The 19,508-nt window shown below is 32.8% G+C and overlaps 1 protein-coding gene across 9 annotated transcripts; it reads left to right on the top strand.

Moving 5' to 3' along the window:
• The first annotated feature begins 275 nt into the window (after positions 1-275).
• Positions 276-17,639, top strand: Nhe3 (Na[+]/H[+] hydrogen exchanger 3). Of its 9 annotated transcripts, none has more exons than XM_046614612.2 (13): positions 278-594; positions 2,153-2,382; positions 2,592-2,669; positions 3,756-3,832; positions 4,695-4,904; positions 5,027-5,277; positions 5,486-5,688; positions 5,922-6,187; positions 6,387-6,438; positions 7,659-7,715; positions 8,504-8,698; positions 8,871-8,957; positions 15,526-17,639. In XM_046614612.2, the coding sequence occupies exons 1-13, from the start codon at positions 348-350 to the stop codon at positions 15,613-15,615; spliced, it is 2,043 nt and encodes a 680-aa protein (XP_046470568.1). In that variant the 5' UTR covers positions 278-347; the 3' UTR covers positions 15,616-17,639. The 9 variants fall into 9 exon arrangements, with proteins under 9 accessions (XP_068990090.1, XP_046470563.1, XP_046470568.1 ...); XM_069133985.1 differs by having other exon boundaries at positions 8,489-8,698; XM_069133987.1 differs by having other exon boundaries at positions 8,489-8,698; positions 14,414-17,639.
• The last annotated feature ends 1,869 nt before the right edge of the window (positions 17,640-19,508 follow it).

The following is a 19,508-nucleotide window of genomic DNA, read 5'->3' as shown; positions in this document are numbered from 1 at the left end:
CTTAGTTTGAAGCGAATACAATTTTTTTCTATTCGTTCTTAGAAAAAGTTTGGATCAAGACAAATTTGAAAGAATCCATTTAGAAGCTCAAAGATTTGTTAATACTAAGGTTGAATTATATCCTTAGTGGGAGAAAAGTGAATATCGAATACGACAAGTCAAAAATAAGTTGAACATCGAGCGCTGATTCAAGAGAATTGTGGTACCGACGTTATCGTAATGTCAAAATTTTTGGCCGCCAGAGGTCCTTGCAGAAGGCTGCCGTAATCGGTTGACGGTTACTACAGTCGTTCACTGACGAGCGTCGTGATCGGACAAGTTTTCGGCTCGTGACGCTGCGAAGGAAGATGGCAGATTCAGCCATGACCGTTCGGTACGCCGTGGTTGTGACAATCGGTGTATTTTTGTTAAAATCATGCAGTGGAGAAGAGACGGACATAAAGTTAGACAAAAAGGCTCAATTGTTGCACAGGTTGGACAGCTTGAACTTGTTATTGTACACGTTTCTACTAATACTGACAGTGTTAACTATATGGACTTTCAAGCATCGCCGACTGCGATTCTTGCACGAGACTGGCCTCGCTGTCATCTACGGTGAGTCGTCTGCTATTTTGCTACGATTCTCGATTGTTGTTGCTATCTGTTCAACGCCAACCATGCTTATCGATCTCCTTCTATTCGCCCTCGCTCTACCCTAGATACAACCGGACTCACCCCTTTCATCTGCCTTCTTTTTTCCGTCTCATCTATTATTAAACAATCATCACGTAAGATTGTTTAGTTCTTTCACTGGTCCGCACGTATTTCACTCGCATTCGTGCAACGCGTGATAAACACGGCAACCTGTCACTGCCCCCCCCCCCCCTCTCCCTCCCCCTCCTCCTCCTTCTCCTCCTTCTCCTCCTCCTCTTCTTCCTCCTCCTCCTCCTAATTCGTCTGTCATTTTCAATTTTCCCTCACGTCTCTGACGGTTAAATCAATTTACTGCTTACCAATAAGTCGATCTGTATAATTCTAAATGTCACGCTCTTGTAACTTAGTCACGAATCATGCATGTTCAGTCCTACTATCAATCACACCTGTTCATTGTTATCAATTTCTATCCATTAGGTTTTTTATGACCCTGGTTTTACGATCTATTATTTGTATACTTTTCTTAATTACGTTCCTAAATTGTTGTTGATGGACATGGGAAAAAAAAAGAAAAACAACCTGTGAAGCAGTACTTAACGAACAAACTTATATACCACTTTCAACAATCGAGACACAGCATGTTGAACGACTTCACCTGGCAGCAGAAAATATAGTGCTCCAAAAGAGGCTTAATTAACTTTGAAAGTCGAATTTCGTTCCATTTTTTTTTCTTTATTTACCTCGCCTTAAGATGTGAGAACTCCACAGCTTTGTTATGTACAACACTATCCATGTATTAGTACTCAATATGGTAATTTTTCAATTTTCTTGTGACAAGGAGAGTATAAATTCAATCTTGTCTCAGACATTTAAAAAAAATACATTTCATAGACTGAAGAAAAATATCAGTAACACTAACAAAGACTCAGATTTCTTGGCATTCATTTTAGTTTATCGATTATCAGCAATTGATAGTAGTTATACACAGGTGAACAACTGCTTATTGTTAAGATAATGACGGTGTTGTAACAAGATTCCAATTGCCAAGACTGCTTACTCATCAGAAAGAAAGGCATCGGCTCTATCAATATAAAAAATTTTATACAAGATTTTTTTTTACGAAGGTATTTGAGTTTCATTGATGAAGTTAAAATTGTCAAGAAAAGAAGAAACCATCATTTCATGTGATAAAAACCTCTGTCCTGGATACTTTAAGACTATGACAATTGAAGAACTAAAATCATATAAGTTGTCAAAATGAAATCTTCCTTGATTTATTATAAAAAAGTAATTCATTCATTTCCGTACAACTATCATAAATAATAAATCATAACAAGTTTCAAGAACCTTGGACTTTTATTTATATTAGCGGATATTTGATCTGTATCCGTAAAAGTGGATAACTAAAGTCGTTTTTTGCAGAAAATATTGTAAATATGCTTATGAGACTCTGTTGGCAATTTTCCAAACATAACTTTATAGTCCCTTAATTAAACGGTGTTTTTCTTGCATTCAACAGGACTGATTGTCGGGGCAATAATCCGATATGGTTTCACAAATAGCAGCACAATAGTTCACATGCCTGTAGTACCGGAACCTGATGGTAGCCATTACAATCAGTCGGTACCACCGGATACATTGTGGTTACGTTTTCCGGAAAGTAAGGGTGATGGAACAACCAAGAATAAAACTTTTGCCTATTCCTTTCGTGGAGAAATTTATAAGCGAGACAACGAAATTGACCTCAAGGTAATCAAGCATATTGGAATAAAATAGAATGAACCAACATAGCTGAACATATACCGAATCTTTCTTAATAAAATTCGTCTGATAAATGTTGCTTTTGTATTTGTCAAGCTTAGTATTTATTATGAACTAAAAGGTTGATGTGGTTATTATTAACTTGTAAGCTGTTTCTTAGAATTGAATTTTTCACTTTGGTGTTTATTATATTACAGGCTACATTTGATCCAGAAATCTTCTTCAACATTATTCTACCCCCGATTATATTCCATGCTGGATACAGTTTAAAGAGGGTGAGTTAATGGATTTTCAAAATAGCCATTGTGTGAAAGAAATATTTGAAATTCATTCAAGTTCCAACTGAACGACTTCCTAATCTTATATCTCTGATCAGCAACATTGTCACGCCACACAGATACACAGGTATCGTTTTTACCATCAATATTGTTGTGATTTTTTGTCACTCTACTGTGAAGAATTTTACATTTTTTCAGTACAATTTTAAATATTTATCAAATTGCGTCTAAGGGACTGCTGAATCTTATCTCTATCATGATTTTTATACATTTCCATACTTATAAATTAGACTTTTAATCAGTGATTCATATTGTACAAGATAAAAGTTTGTCAGTTTCTCAGCTATATTCTGATTGAAGATGTTTCCTAATTTTAGAGAAATATGTAATTTAAAAATAAAAAAAATTACAACTGGAGGATAAGAAATTTTTAAATTTACTAATGAAGTAAATAAGTTTTTCCGGTTAGATGAAAAGAACTGCGAATCTTGAACGAAAGCAAGGACTATTATAATCATTTCGTGTTTTAACATATTATAATTCTCAAGTTCTTACATTCGAGAGAATATAATCAGGGGAGTTGAGAAAATTAGAAAAATATTGCATAGTTTTAAAATTGTCTGTAGATGTTACGAGGTCCGAGATTGGTCGGGGAAGAATGTCAATGTTGATGAGGGAAACAGGGAAAAGTCAGGGATAATTCAAAGCAAAAAGTGAGGGGCCTCTTGAACTCTTGTTATGTAATTATCAAACATCTTGACTAATCGATTCACTTCATTATTTAACGCCTTACCATAACATAATTAATTCCTACGAATGAATGGAGTAAACATATTTTTCAAGAATACTATCACCAGTGTTGAACTATGAACACTTTTGCTCATTATCATAATACATTCAGAGAGATAATAACTTTAGAATGTTGCATAAATATTGAAGAATTCTTGTGATTTCTATTGCTCTTTATCAACTATACACTATCGTTTGTTTTTGTTGTTTTTGTTTTTTCTATCATTTCTGTTTCTTACTTTTTATACACTGATAGTAGTATCTTTTATTGAAATATTTGCATATTATTTCCAGAAATACTTCTTTAGAAATCTTGGCGCTATTTTGACCTACGCATTGATAGGAACTACCATATCTTCCTTTGTCATTGGGTGAGTAGTTACACACTTCAATAATCAACAAAGTCGTATCAGAATTTCTTGTATAATTTCTTCGGTCTGATAGCAATAAATAAATGTAGCATTATTTGTACCAGATAAGAATAATTACTATCTTCTTCAGCCCCATTCTTTTTAACCTTGCATTTATTGGCAGCACTTTCAATAGATGATAAGTAAATTATTCTCATTATCAGACAAACTTTTCTTATCAATTTCATTATCTTGCTTCGCCGTATCTATCTGTCTCTCTTTCTGTTTTAACCGATTATTGCTATGTCTGCGAATATGCAATGAGTCAATAAAAATTGAGGCTTTAAGTCGTTCCTTCATATATATTTATCAATTATGAATACCAAAAATATTAAGGCAATTAGATATTAGATTATCCAACTATGAAACCTAGAAAGTTGAGACACTTTTATCGAAAGGATCTGCTCGCGACGTAACATTTGAAGTCGTAGAACCAGAAATTCATATTTCAAACAATTGAAACACGTTGACAAATCTTTTCTGAATCCTGCAATTACGAAATCTGTTTTTAGTCCAAACTTCTTGATTCGATTTTTCCCACCTCCAGTGTCCCAGTTTCGAAGTGAGGATGATATTTCTTCAATTTTTCCCCAATTTGCAACTTGAATTGAATAGCCTGCAATGAATCTGATTTCTCAATCAAATGTTGTTAGCTTTAGAAGAAATGTTTACTTTAGAAGATGCCAAAATATAATATTTACTCCCGATTATAAAATGGTCGGAAAATGAGTAAAATACTAAATATTGCTTTTTGTAATCCTTTTCTACGAACAAGCAGAAAAGAACGATAAATGATTAAATATAATCAAATTTTTAATTTCAGCGCACTCATGTACACCTTCATACAGCTGATACCTCATTTAGCTTCATCGTTTACTTTCCTAGACACCTTGTACTTTGGTGCTCTGATCTCGCCAACCGATCCACTGACAATCATTTCCATATTCAACGATCTACACGTTGACGTGAATTTGTACGCTCTTGTCTTTGGAGAGAGTGTGTTGAATGATGCGGTTGCCATTGTGCTTAGTGGGTAAGAAAATTTGTGCACTCAGTTTTGCATGATAATCAAAATTATTTGGGATAAGGATTATTGAGAATGAATACGAATCAGACAATGCAAAGTAAAACTTTACTTTAATGCCCGAACACTAGGTCTATCCAAAACTACGCCGAACGGTATCAGTCAGGCTCTGGCGGGTTTGAAACTTGGGCATTTTTCCAAGCCCTTGGAGATTTTATTAGAATATTCAGCCTGTCGCTGTTCATAGGAGCCACAATGGGCTGCGTTACTGCATTGCTGACTAAGTTCACCCGAGTTAGAGATTTCCCGTTGCTGGAATCTGCCCTCTTCGTCTTGATGTCCTACAGCACTTTTCTCATCGCCGAAGCCTCTGATCTTACAGGTAAGCTGAGATTGCACGTAGTAGGTACAGGGTATCAACTGCTCTATGAATATCCTCAAATCCTCCAACTATCCTGGAAAACAAAAATTGCTGCTCAAGTCCTGGAAAGGTCCTGGGATGTGATATATTGATTGATCCTGGAAAAGTCGACGTAATTTTACTTTTTTGAGGTTTTACTTCTTATATATTATTCTTTTCTGGTTTTCAGGCGTCGTTGCTGTACTATTCTGTGGTATATGCCAAGCTCACTACACCTATAACAACTTGAGCGTCGATTCGCGACAACGGACTAAGCAGCTCTTTGAATTGCTCAATTTTTTAGCAGAAAATTTTATTTTCAGCTACATCGGTGTCTCCATGTTCACTTTCCCGAAACATCATTTCGATCCAGGTTTCATTTTCGCTGGATTCGTATCCTTTGCAATGAAATTTTATACATTTTTTTCAGTGCATATGCATGGACATTTTCCTTCCGAAATTTTCATTTGCCTGTTCATTTTTTTATATGTACAATGTTTTCAGTGTTACAACATTTACGATCATGCCCGAATTCTTAGAAAACTTTTCGAATCAATGATTTCTGGTAAGCGGGAAGAGAAGAAATCTTAAAACACTTGTTAATCCTTGACCGAAAATAATTCTAGTTCTGTGCATTGCTTGGTCGAGCAGTGAACGTTTACCCGTTATCCTTCCTCTTGAATTTGGGACGTAACCCAAAAATACCATCGAACTATCAGCACATGTTGTTTTGTGCCGGTTTAAGAGGAGCGATGAGCTTTGCTCTCGCCATTAGAAATACTGTGTCCGATGCTCGGCAAGCTATGCTAACAACGACGAGTCTGATTGTTATTCTCACAGTCATTCTACAGGGTGGTGCCACCACACAGTTTTTAAGCTGGTTCAACATACCGTAAGTCTTATTTTTATCTATTACATCAAGTTTTGAAACCACCATTTGTTTCCTTGTCAGACCAATGATTAATATTTCAGTCTAAAGCTGCCGTTATTATTATATACCGAGATTCGGAAACCACAAACTGATTAGAACACAAATATATGCGACACGTTGGATAAAGTTGAATCTTAACCAAGTAAATTCTTTTTTACAGTGTTGGTGTTGACGAAGAAGTTGAAGTATTATCTTACAATGGAGTACGAAGCGTAAGTAATTCATTTATTTATATAAATTGAAAAATCTGTAACTTACATACTTTTAATGAGTATAACATCTGCTTTCTTTAGTTTATATCAATCGTTGTTGAATAGAAAGTTCGACAAAACAACCCTCGTTTATTAATTTAAATTGTGCAGCATTAAACATCAATAATTATTATTATAATTATAAAAATACGCTTCAATTGCCTATTTGATATATTTATCGTATGTCTACTGAAAAAGCACTCACCTCATATCATATATTACAATAATTTTTCATACTGTTTTTTCTTCATATATTCATTATGCTTATCCTCCATTGCTTACGCCAAGGTGTACAATTCCATGGACACCACGGGGGTGCGTCAAATATCATTCTTATTATTATCGTTATTATTTAACTGTCATTATTATTGCTATAGTTATTATTACCACTGCTACATAATAATTCAATAACAGTTAAAAGAGGCATGTGTTAATTTTTTAAATCAGCATTAATCAAATCTTTCAGGGAATAGTAAATTGTATAATTTTTGTTCTCGTCGTATAATTCGACTGTAGGCGATAGCTTCTAACTTGTTGAATGCCTTTCTTGTTCTTTGTTGAAATGGTAATACTTGTGAGATCTTTTTCAAAAAAAGGGAATCAATCGATTTGTAAGGAAACTTTTATTATTTTTCCTCAAACTATATTCTGATATATTTATTTTTTAAATGATTTCTTCATCGTTTGTTTGATTTGTTTTTATTTTCGTTCGGAAAAAGTTAGCTGCGTGGGATTAGAATGAAACAAAAATAAAAAAACCAAAATAGAAATCGAGAAAAAAATACAGCCCGAAAACGGCATAATTATTTATATGCATCCAAATTAAAACTTCTGGTGTAATAATAATATTTTCTAAGTTGTTTCAAGTCCCTTACAATCTTTTGAATGTTGATGAAGTCATTTTAAAAACTGATAGAATCTTTTTGAAATCACCACTTAAAATCTTTAGATAGATATCGTTCTAAATAAGGGAAATTCACAATAAAAAGCTTATAATTTAATGAATGTGTACGAAAATGCCTTGAGGGTAAAGTAATTGCAAGAATATTAAACACGGTGAAATAAGAAAACACCAAATGAGCGCACGTAATAGCTTATTAAATCTAACTACCGATTGTAATTGTAAAACCCATTTGAAAAAACTGCTTAATATTCATCTGCGTCTATACGAATGTTGATAGTCTGCTGGCGATGGTGGCTTTGGTGATCCAGAGAGTCGGCGTGAAAGAAGTCCCACGGTATGTTCCCTTTTTTTAAACTTCCAATTTACGCTGCAAAGAAGGTAATTCATTCCTCGTACCTCCTCGTGATCCATTGCAACACCATGTAACAAGCCTCCCTTAATTGCAAGTTAACGCGGACACTGTGCATGGCACTGGAACATTCCGCTTGTAGTAGATATAAATTATACGAATTAAAATGTATATGCATATTACTAACAGATCCACGAATGTTATCAAGTTTTGCGTTCATGTGGTTAATAATTAGGAATGAAATCATTGTTTTTTTTTGAGAAAAAAGAGTTTCGGGTTACTAAAGTAAATTTTCAAAATACGTGGGAATGTAGAGGTTTTATTACTACGCAGAAAATGAAAGTCATTTCGAAAAGAAGTGAAAATTTTTCATCTCAAATTGGAAATTACTAAACTAATAACTGAAAGAATTGACGGATTCGAGATTTCTTAGATTTTGGACTGAAACAATGTGAAAATAATGAAAGGGAATTGATTGCGTTTTGAGACAATTTCTTCTAAGCCCAATTCATCCTTTTCTAGCCTGAACGTAGGGTAGTTTTGTTAGAGAAACGGTGAAATCCGTGATTAAAATGTTTTGTTTTTTTAGTTTTTTAATCAGGATTTATCAGTTGCATTTATTTTTCTTAAATAACATCCAACACGTTTGAATTTAGTGCTTAAGAAAAGAAGTTATGGAACAAGCCAAAGTGTGTAAATTGGGAAAAACAAAAAATCTAAACTTATACGGTAACGATTCCCCATTTACGGTTTCACAGTACGATTCTATGCAGGGTGGTTCCCTGTCGATGGGTGGAAGCACATCGAAAACAAATGAAAAGGCTCTGCTTGCAAGAATATGGGGCAATTTTGACACCCATTACATGAAACCGTTACTTACACACTCTCGACCAACCCTACTGGACACTCTACCGGTCTGTTGTGGTCCTTTGGCCAGGATCTTGACCACTACTCAGCAAATGACACAGGTATACTTTGTTCCCCTTTGTCTTACCTTTTGTACAGCTTGTGTAAAGAATTCAGTAAAACATGATTGGAACGCTCGATCATATTTTGAAGTCTGAATTTTATATTTTCTTTCAATTAACTTTTGTTTTGTATGACCCTTGAAGGGATTTGAATTTTGCTCAATTTATACAGGACAATGTGGCTCGGAGGATGGATTCAGACTCTGACTTGTGCCTGGAGGATCGTGACACTGATAGGCGGAGGACGAGCATTCAGCCGGTGAGTTATCATCAACCTGATCTGAATTATACTAACAACCCGTGCTACAGTCACAATGGCTCGGCTCCATCGAACTCTGAAGAGCCTTATGTGGTACTAAATTTCACGCAAAAGTAGACAAACACCAGGAAAAATAGATTTTTCTATTCATGCTATTGCGAGAAATGAATTGCAGGTATCGTATCATTTTTTTGCGATAAATTGCAAAGTTGAGAATCTGTGCACAAAAAACACGGAAAATAAATTACCGTAAAACGATATCGTGTATGTATATTACTGCATGCACGTCAATTTTGTGTAAACAAATATACATACGGGATATGAATTATGTACAGATATGATATTCGCATTGTCAAACGATATGTTTTGTCTATCAACCCAACATTCACCATGATTACTACTTGGTAATTATCGTATTATCTACTGTTTTAAACCATATCGCTTGGCTTGAACCCTTTTTGATTATGATCTCACCATCCATATTACATCATTCTTATTTATTAATTTATTTATTTATTTCCTACGCTCATTCCGATGTATTATCGGCATATGTAAACTATAGTTATATACACACATAGAAATTTATTACTAATATATATCCGTGTATTTAAATCGTATAGTGTTTCATTTTGAGTATTGAATTTTGTGGAGACAACGGAAAAAACAATATTTTAAAATGAATGAAAGGTTGATGGAGTTTTTTCAAATAAAGAAAATTTCGAATACCTACCTCGAAAGACAGAGGGAGCATATAGAATATCGAGCTTCGAGAATTGGATGAAAACTTACTCTTCATTTAGAATAGAGAACGACTAATGACTGAAAAACCGATCAACCAAAATTCGCATAAAATAAATAAGTAACTGAATATGTAACAAAAATTCAAAATTGGCTTGATGTGTTCAAAATAAGCTTTCAACTAATATCGTGCCTGTTATCATAAGCTGGCTTCCAGGCCAATTAACCAGCGAATGATATTAAACTGTTAAGGATGAGGTCTTTTTAAATTTATACCGAAAATGCGCAATTGATTGATTGCAATTAGAAATATTCATTCGTGCGTTAGCAGTTCACTATCAAAATTATCGTGGTTTTCACATTATTTCAAAATATCACACAGTCATGTTCGCTGGCTTTAAGTTACAATATTGCAAAAAGTTCAAAACTTTTGCTTTTGTGAAATGAACGGATTTATTTTTTAAATTTTTATTATTATTTTTTCATCATATCTGAACAATTCTATCAATTTTTTTTTTCTCAAGGTACAGCTCAAACGTTTTTGGTAATTAAATAGATTACTTACTGGTACAGCTCTCAATTTTTCAGAGGGTTGAAAACCTTACTTCTGTGATGTACCCAAGTCCTTATTTTTTTTACACACTTTGCTAATTATCTATATACATGCAAATTGTTTCTAGAGCTAAAATTTAGGTCGAATGATTAATCGAAAGTATTTAAATATATTATAAATTTGTAGTGTGCTAAAATTACTCGTTTTACCCTCAGGCGGCGGATATTGGTGTGATTTCGTGCTTATTAGAGTAAGGTAGTCATAAAACTAGAGATCGCCTATGATAGCTTCGAAATTTTTTTTACCGCCTAAAAATTACTTGACGGTTTGCAGGTAGCTTTCATTTCGAAATGATTTGATGGATCAAACAGGGTTGTAAGATTTTAAAAAAGTATATTTGATTTATGTCATATAAATATCCCTCGATTGAAGATAACAATTATCGTTATAATTACATGATTTTTTCTTGATGAAAATACGATTAGTAATTCGTTTGTTCGATTCATTTCTTCAATTCGAACCCTAATTTCAACACATATTGTTAAAATTGCATGATCAAAATAATATCGTGTTTGCTCTTAATTCGTGTTGTTTATGATAGGGATATAATTAGATATTCTTGCGTTTCGGAGACCATTTATATTGGCATTTGAGATGTACTTTCTTCGAAATCGATCTTACAATCCTGTAGGTAATTGTGTTTATTAAAAACACGATATACTGCGAATTACACGCCTCGGATAATGCTTGAGCTTGCAAAGGTGTCTGCGATTTCTCTACTTGAGAATGTGACAGATAAAACATCGGTACATAGGTGGGAAAATAAGTTGGTTGCGTGCTTGAGTTAAATGATATGCAGGATGCGTTTTGAAAATTATGTTTAATGAGTAAAGTAACATTCATAAAGTTATATGCATACTGCGAGTGTTTTACAATTTACGTATATGAGATTCATTACTCATATAATACTCATATGTATACAATCATATTTTAAATATATATACATATATATAAAACTGTACATAAAGCTTGGTATATGTATATGCGTATAAATTATTATGCAGAACCTGGGGCACAAATGATAGAATATATAATTTACTTGGGAATCTTTTTTTTTTTTTTCTTTTTTTTTTTAATGCAGAAGACCTATAACCGTTGAATTTTGGTTTCTAATCAATTTCTTTTAGTGGGAAGCTAACGGCGACGTGGATCTTCCTATGCTTGGAATGGAAGGATATATTCCATTGCGAACGTTGTAAAATGGGACTGATTGTGAGCTGATCGAATCTTACACGATAACCATAGATGTAGCGTACAAATAACAAAAACGACTCCAAAAACAACAACAAAAACAACAACAACAACAACAACAATAACAATAATGAAATTTTGAACTAACATTATATTATTAAACACAAAGTTTTGCACCGTTAAAACTTGAGAATCAAACGCAGAAATTAAAACCTTGTGATAAGCTCCTCCTGTTCCCTCTGCTGCGTCTAAAAACTTTAGAGTTTTCTTACTTTGTATATTCTAATTACACATCACGATGAAAAAGTTCATACACGGTTTCGAAGTAGCTAATTTATCTTTACATCATATACACAATGTTTTATTTTTCTCACTTGTACTATAATTGAAACAATCATTTTCTCTATTCCAATGTTATTACATTATACAGATTCACCGATTGCGTGTTTATTTCAATAACGTATATTTTTCACTTCTCATGTGAAAAGTCTACGTGAATTGATTTTTTAAAAAATTTCAAGTAATTAACAATCGACTTTTCGACTAGTTATAAGTAATACACAATAGTATTGCGTGTATCGTCGCAGCATATAATTTTATTGGGGGATATAATTAGGATCGAGCATTAAACATAATTTTCGAAACAAAGTGTGAGTAAATGTATAAATGTTTTATTTATATGTTATTTTATGATAAATTTATTCATAACACCAAAGTTAGGTACTATAAATTGCTGTACACATAGCTATAATAGTATAATAGTTACTGCATTCCTATATACTAACAATTACCGAAGTTATTATACTTTTTATATGTATAGTTGACGATGTTTGAAGAGTATTTTGCATAGGAAAACAAATTAACGAAAGAAAGAAAATAGCTGAAATTAGAATTTAAAAATTGCACACTGAAGAATTGTTTGCAAAAAGTATTTACCAAGCATTTTTGCACGCGGCTTGGAGGATCCGACCTCACCTCTGGCCTACAACTTCATGTGAGGTGCTGTCTTTAACCATCCGATGAGAGAACTAAATAATATAAAACAAAAATGAAAAGGTTACCTCGGTTTAGCAGAAGGTTTTATTACTTAACTCCTTAATTAACTTAAATGCGTGTCAATGATTGCATTATACCTATACAAGCGATAATCATTGGTATTCGTAATTTAAAAACAATCATTTTTATACATGTATGTATGTGTATATGTATGTATATATACAAAATCAGAAGCACGATTCATTTATGTATACATACATTCACAAAACAGCATTTGATACGTAGTACAGGGTACAAATGCATTATGTAACGACAGTGTGCCAACTAATTATTTAATTTCACTTTTTCCTCGTTAATTTTTTTTTTTTGTTTTATTTTCGCTTATTCCTTCCACACAGCTAGTCAGTTCGTATATACTATACAGAAATTTTATATACGTTTACGTTTGTAAAGGCGATATACCTATAACTATACATATACTAACTGCATATAGGGTGGCGTTGTTTGGATTGGTGTTATCTACTATCATATCACTTTTATTTTCTTTATATGTACAACTGCGCATATTTTATTGTATATGCCTCCTGTTTCTTTTTACTTCTTTTTTTTTTTCTTTTTGTTTTTCGAAAATGCTCTTTGACAACATATGCGATCTTGTACTTAGTTGATATTTTCTCATCTGAAATAATAATAATAATAATAATGATGATAATATTAAATGTAATATTATTAGTGATAATATTTTGTAAAACAGTTGAAACGTATTCTAGTCTGCATGAACTTTGATATATGTTGTGTGTTTCGATGAGCATTTTTGAAAGAGAATGATGAATAAAAAAAAGAACAGCGAGATATTGACAGAATTTAAAATAAATATATAATTTTTAAAACAGAAACATGATGACAATTATTTTTTTGATGAATGACTGTTGAAATGCTAATGAAAGTTAGCACGATGATGATGTGGCATATTATATTACTTGATTTCACTTAAATCGTCTATAATAATAACAACAAAAACAACAACAACATGACGATATAATTTTATATCGTATCAAAAAAACTAAATAAATTATAAATCAGATTAAAACAAGTGATTCATTTTTCAATCCTGTGTACATATGCATGTATATACGTGTAATATGTATGTGTACATATGAATTCATCATGCATACTATATCAGTATTTTCATTTTTAATACACATTGTTATATCCATAAATCACATGCACATTTTATTATTTTGCTAATAATACAATCATACTTTTATCATGCATGGATAGATGTGATGTATGAAATATCGGGGCAAAACAGGGCACCTCGAATAAAAGTGAACGATGGGTGCAACACGGGTAACAGGGCGAGAAATGTTGTGTTGAGGAAAGTTTTGTCTCAGAAGCAACTAAAGACCTTTTGACAGTGTATAAAATTAGGATTAGGTGACTTACGTTCAGTGAAAAGTGCATAGAATCGAGTGATTCGGGGGTGTGCATGCGTCAAGAATGACTCAGTGTGTAAAATATAGCATTTTACTTGTGTGCGTGCGTCAACGTTGCTTTACCGCACTGTTTGGAAACGAAGCAACTTCGAGCATGCTTCACAAGCTTTCGAAAAACGAACTTAATAAGCAGGTATTGAGAGTAATTAAATTTTTTGGACATTTTTTTTTTTTTTTTTAATTTTATCGAGTAATTTTTTCCGATTTTTCACACTTTTCTTGCTGGTAAAAAGTTAGAAAATTGTAGAAAGTCGTTTTTAAGCCAGATAAAAATTTTAACCCTTAACCATTTCTTCTACACTTTTCCATTTTCAGTCAGGGTATCCATTTTGCCCTGATATCGCCTACATCTAATCTTTAAAACTTACACATATTTCAAATATTTTTTAACTTCCTTACTTTGAATTTTTCTTCATTCGCAGACGTGTATTCCAATCAGCCCTGCTAACGGAATGCATTTATGATCCATGGTTTCAGTTCAGCTCTAATTGCAACAGATAAGTTATGTTTTAGTTATAAATATGATTTGTTTGTGTTTTTTTTAGTTTTCGTATTATTATTGTCTTTACTATTTATACGTCGAATGGATTATACCACTAATTCTGACACACTTTTCTCTTATAAAAACTAAAATTTATATCGCATCTACGTGCGGGATTCGATACCGTTTAGGAAATTAGTCTACTTTCCGATTTCTATTCTAAAAGGTTTAAAGGATTGTTTTCTGATTTGTTATAGTTGCGAAATTTTGATACTCACTGATACAAGCTATTGGTAATAAAAATTAGTAAGTGAATTACTTGCAATATGGAATGAATCGATAGTGAAAACAAAAAAAACCAAAACAATATTTAAATGCAAATAAAACAAACAGAAGCAACTTAGGCCACTTTATTATCGGTTTACAAATATATGTCAATTTCACAAGTAATTTTTGGAAAAACGAAAATAGCCCTGTACGAAAATTGCAAAAGAAAATGGAGAACAAAAATGACTACAAATTCTAATTTTATTTACAATTTTGAGGTATATGCAAAAGTGTGCCAGAATACCAACTCGTGGAATGAAGTCAACGTATACATTGTTCCTTAATTTTTTCCACTCGAAGGTTTTGTGTAGAGTTTTTATTATTACTATGTCGTACGTCGTGCACAAAAAAAAACAAAAGAAAAAAAAAACTGTAAAAAAAATAAATAAAAAATAAAAAATGTAGGAATTAAAAGAATAGGGTCGAAAATGAAGAAAAATGTTTGATGCGTTATCGTCATCCGGTTGAGGGTGCGTGCACGCTTGCGTATTGCAGTATTATTTAAATACCAATTATAAAATAGATAATTTACACTGAATAAAAACTGCGTATATATATAATATGTATATGTCTGTAGCTGTAATGCATAGAGCTTGATTCAGTGAATTCAATTGTAATTATAATAATGCACTCTCGGTTTGAATTTGTTAGGGCCTACTATACATTAAATAACATATTGTGTGACACTATTGATGGTTGATGGTTTCAATCGTTTGTGTGGGTCAGCTTGGAACTGTGACGGGAGAAGTTAGTCCGGGGCAACAACCGCTGCACACACGAGTCGCCCTGCCAGGTTTGATTGGCAGACATTTATAAACTATTGCTATTGATAATATTGTTATTAGTATCGATGGTAATCGCGTGGCTTATGAAAAAACAAAAGAAAAAAAAAATTGAAGAAGGAACCACAATTACCGAATCTCGTCTTTCTTATACATTATACACTAATGAATTATAGCTATCATGACGCATTATACGCTCATTGTACCAATTGTCGGGTTTCATATTCTGAACCATTTGCGGTTACGTTTGAAGCTTGTATTCACCATAGGGAATTCGAATGATTTTTTTGTAGTATTGTTAATTATTTGGTAAGCTAGTCAAAGAAGTTTTAATCAAGTAATAAGTCACAAAGTTCTTTGGACTCAGTTGCATATGTTTCATGGAATCATTCGATGACATCAATTAATATTGACGTCTGAGATGATACATTTTTCATATTCCTTATTACCGTTGATTGCGAGAAACGTTTTTTTCTTTTCAATGATATTCACGCTTTACAGTAATGTACGTAATATAAATATACTTTCCGTCGCAGAAACTTACATGAAAAAATCATTCTATTTCCCTACCGCTGTATTTGTAATTACCTACATAAATTATACATTGTTCATAGTTTCGAACGTACTTTACCGTAAGCCGGATAGTTCAAGGAGTAATTTGTAAATCTTATCGCACTTTTGCCAAATTGTATAGAGGTTTATACAGATTTTTTTTATAGAATATTACGCATCCTCTGTTTGGTGATGTGGAGAATTTTTGGCATGCACGCCTCTGGCTTGAAAAAACAGGCACAAAATGTATTGTTTTGAAAGAAAAAATTTCAAAATAAACTTTTGAGTGCAAAAATACCACGGTAACACGGTGCATAATTTTTCAAGCTGAATTTATTGACCAGATAATTTATAAACCGAAGAATAGATTCATTCACCTTCAGTTTTTGTCTGCAGAAAACTATGTGTGTCAGTCAAAATTCAAGTGAAATTCATAAGTCCGAGGTATAGCTTTGCGAAAATCCGGTGTTCTACGGTTATTAAATCAGTCCTGTACAATCATTGAAATACCTGTAATTGATCGCTGATCAAAATAGAGGTTTGAATTTATGCATAAAAATTATACAAACGAATTAAATATATTTACTTTCATGAAATGTTTTCTATGTATGCTGACTTACAAACGATTATTATATGTATACATACTGTAACGTAGTGGTTTAGGATATTTTATACAAATCTTTAAACAGATTTCATAACGTTTCATTGATTCGAATTATAAAAAAGTTGAAAAAAAAAAAATGACATTTCATTCTATATATTTCTATTCAATTGATATATTGACCGCGCGCCAAACTAAAATTCGAGGATCAATATTGTTAGAATTTATTATATAATTATAGGTAAAAAATTTAAGTTTGGGCTGTGATCTCTCTTTACTCCTTGGAAAATGAAAATGAAAAAAAATATATATATATATATAATATACGTATAACTTATATTTCTATGAGAAATTTTGAATATTCATCGAATGTAAACATTTGTCGCTGCAGTCTTGGTGTCAATTTTTTTTTTTTTTTTTTTTTGACTTAGAAGAATCAATAAAAACAACTATATGAGTCGAGCATGGGTCATGTTTGAAACTCTTGTATCAGTACATATTTGTAAGCTGAGAAAGTATAACAGCGTGAACTTATTATACTCGATGCGATCACTTGCATGAATTCCTCAAATGATTTTTTTTCATGTTGATTTAATTTAGTTTATTACATAAATGTATCTTGATTTTTCAACAAATTACCGAAAAGACACTCGTCGTATGTAAATCTAAATATCTCGTTTTGATTGTTACGATTGTTTTTCATCCATGTAATGAATTATTGATGTTCAATTCCATCTGTATTACTGTAGGTACTATTACGATAATGTTGTGATACTACACATACATGATAATTTGTATTACGTACATATATATATATACATATACCTATATACATACATGTATATATATGTATAGGTATATAATATACACCACTTGATAGTATTTAATAAAGTCTCTGTAAACTATACCTTCTTCATCTTCACCTTGTCGTGCTCTCTTCCCTTTCTCTACAATTACTCTTAACAATTGTGATTTGTGAAATACAAATTATTATCAAATTCACGTCGGAAACGGTTGAAAATTCTGATTTTTCCTACGTTGGCCATTTCGTTACATATCCGTGATATAATAATCCCCGCGTTTTGCAAAATACTTTCAATAAGTCTCTAAAAAAAAGTGTATGATTTTTAGTATTGCTATTTCATTTCAGATGTTCTCTTACATACTGTTTTAGCATTTGTGATTATTTGTTCAAAAACTTTATGAATATTCATCTGAAAGCAGTAGAAGAAAAGATAAACTGTTCGAGGAAGCATTTCAAGGATGAACTTGGTGTAGTTCACCATCTCAGAATTTCTGGGTTGATCGCTCCACAGTCGGTTGAACCATTGGATTTCTGCAGTCGGTAATTCAAGAAGTTTCCTTCACTTCCAAGAGCATTTGAGCAGCGCTAAAACCCTGATCACATGGTGGGGATTATCTTACAGAGTACTAAAAAACAACACGCTCTGGATAAAGGTATGAACCACACGAAGAGAAATTTCTTATTGTGGTTACTACGTAGTCCTTAATATCTATTTTCATTTTCTAGTGTATCCGAAAAATATAGTTGTGGGTATTAAATGATACTAACGACCAAGGTGGGTGAGTGACGATGGAAGTGGATGAAATACCATAGAACTAAGAGAATGAAGAACCGAAAGAAACTAATCGTAAGCCATGTATTACTCTTGCACTGCAGTGGTCTCTGAAAGGGTAGAAACAGAGTAACTCTGTGAAGTGGATTACAAGCTCAGAGACAACCGCAAGTCTATGTTCCATCAGAAAAGACATAAATTTCAGTTAATTCATATCAAAATTGAACTGTACTCGAAGATATTAGTTGTTTGTGCTGCTGGTCGTCATAGTTCAATACTAATTGTCAGTACATAACGATGCACTTTCAATGGCTTCCGAAATATTCGATCATTACAGAATTCACTTATAGCATAAACAGGCGATTCCATTTTTTTCCATCCTCACGGTATCAGGAAGTTGTATTAGGAATTCGTATCGTGCACGAGCCGCCAGGAAAGAAGTAAGCTCTCGGTAGGCGTATATTTTGAATGGAAAGCAAGGAAGTGGTATGGTATATTGGTATGGTTCGTGGCAACGTTAGGTTCTTGCTGGAAAAAAAACAATTAAACAAAAAAAAAAAAGAAAAAATCGGAAATTGAATTTCCAGTTGAACATGTGACGTAAATACAAAACTTATCGGGTTCCTCTTTATCGTTGAACGAGCATGTAACTTGGGGAGGTTACTGCTCACTCCCGTCGTACTTTACCGTACACATCCGTCGCAATTTAAACTTTCCACAATTCAAGTGGCATGGGAATGCCGTACTGGAACACGTGGAAGCCCTTTCAATTTGTACCTTCGTATATAATATACAATCGTAACTAGAACTCAGTAGGTACATGGTTAATTAACAACTATTCTCACTAAACTTTGACGCATGATTCACTAGACGTGTTGACGCAATACCCGCAAACTCAATCTGACAAACAATATAGGTACTGGTTGCAAAATACTTTCCGAATACACAGGCTGTCGTTAATTCATAATATCAATAGGTTTTAAAGGTTTTTCGATATATTGTTTTATAAATATTTTCACCAGTATTCACGGGCTGACAGGAATTCTTGTTACTAGATATATACAATCGTTCACTCTGGTAATGCCATAGATTTTCACTCTTTGATATTTCCTGCATACTTTCACAATCAGAATTATAGTTCCTGACTTATCAGAGCCTTTGAAACCCGTACGCGAAAAAATTGCATACTATGAATTT

This window comes from Neodiprion pinetum, chromosome 2, assembly GCF_021155775.2.
Source record: "Neodiprion pinetum isolate iyNeoPine1 chromosome 2, iyNeoPine1.2, whole genome shotgun sequence".
In the NCBI taxonomy this organism is placed as follows: domain Eukaryota; kingdom Metazoa; phylum Arthropoda; class Insecta; order Hymenoptera; family Diprionidae; genus Neodiprion; species Neodiprion pinetum.
This window is presented reverse-complemented; position numbering and strand designations above follow the sequence as displayed.

Excerpts from the sequence above, each read along its gene's own strand:
- Nhe3 (XM_046614607.2), top strand. The coding sequence starts at position 348 with ATGGCAGATTCAGCCATGACCGTTCGGTACGCCGTGGTTGTGACAATC. Across the intron at positions 6,188-6,386 it reads TTAAGCTGGTTCAACATACC|TGTTGGTGTTGACGAAGAAG; the intron begins GTAAGTCTTATT and ends TCTTTTTTACAG. Across the intron at positions 8,699-8,870 it reads CTACTCAGCAAATGACACAG|GACAATGTGGCTCGGAGGAT; the intron begins GTATACTTTGTT and ends CAATTTATACAG.